This window comes from Austrofundulus limnaeus, unplaced genomic scaffold, assembly GCF_001266775.1.
Source record: "Austrofundulus limnaeus strain Quisiro unplaced genomic scaffold, Austrofundulus_limnaeus-1.0 Scaffold942, whole genome shotgun sequence".
Taxonomy (NCBI): domain Eukaryota; kingdom Metazoa; phylum Chordata; class Actinopteri; order Cyprinodontiformes; family Rivulidae; genus Austrofundulus; species Austrofundulus limnaeus.
In genome coordinates, this window is record NW_013953344.1 from 31989 (window position 1) to 32827 (window position 839).

General features: G+C 44.7%; 1 protein-coding gene across 1 annotated transcript in view; it reads left to right on the forward strand.

Annotated features, from left to right (window-relative positions):
- Nucleotides 1-839, forward strand: part of ppil4 (peptidylprolyl isomerase (cyclophilin)-like 4) — a gene marked incomplete in the record, with an annotated part of 16417 nt that overhangs the window by 5463 nt on the left and 10115 nt on the right. Inside the window, 3 exon segments of the mRNA XM_014029693.1 lie at nt 153-269; nt 350-474; nt 591-657. Coding sequence (XP_013885147.1) covers nt 153-269; nt 350-474; nt 591-657 — 309 coding nt within the window.

Genomic DNA, 839 nt, shown 5'->3' on the forward strand with positions numbered 1-839 from the left:
GACATTTACTGAACTGAGTTAAGACAAGCAGAACAGATGCTAACAATGGCAGAACACAAGCTAAACGCAGCAGACACTGTAGCTAAAAGAAATAACAGCAGCTAGAAGCTAAAAGCAACAGTAAATAGCAACACGTGTCTGTGGTTCTGCAGAGTGGTCGCATTGGAGCTGATGAAGTCATCGATGATACAGAAGGGAAAAAAGCCGAGGAGCTGGAGGAGAGGCTGCAGGAGAAGGATGCCAAAACTCACGCCATCCTCCTGGAGATGGTGAGTTAAACACCTGCAGAGGACTCTGCAGCTCCGCTCTGAGCCTGCTGGAAACCCTCCTGTGCTGGACTTCTCTCCAGGTGGGGGACCTCCCTGATGCAGACGTGAAGCCACCAGAGAACGTTCTGTTTGTGTGCAAACTGAACCCGGTCACTACAGATGAGGACCTGGAGATCATCTTCTCTCGCTTTGGGGCCATAAAAAGGTGACAGCAGTTTTTACCTTCCTGATTTTTCTTTGTTCTTTTTAACAGTTTGATTCAGTGTGTTCATCTTTACTTTTATTAAACACTTAGTTAATGACGTTTCTTGTTCTTTATAGTTGTGAGATCATCAGAGACTGGAAGAGTGGAGATTCTCTCTGTTACGCTTTCATTGAGTTTGAAAAGGTGAGTGACCAATCAGCTGCAACCACTGGTTAATGAGATGTGTCCACTGGTTAATGAGAGGTGTCTACTGGTTAATGAGATGTGTCCACTGGTTAATGAGATGTGTCTTCTGGTTAATGAGATGTGTCTACTGGTTAATGAGATGTGTCCACTGGTTAATGAGATGTGTCTTCTGGTTAATG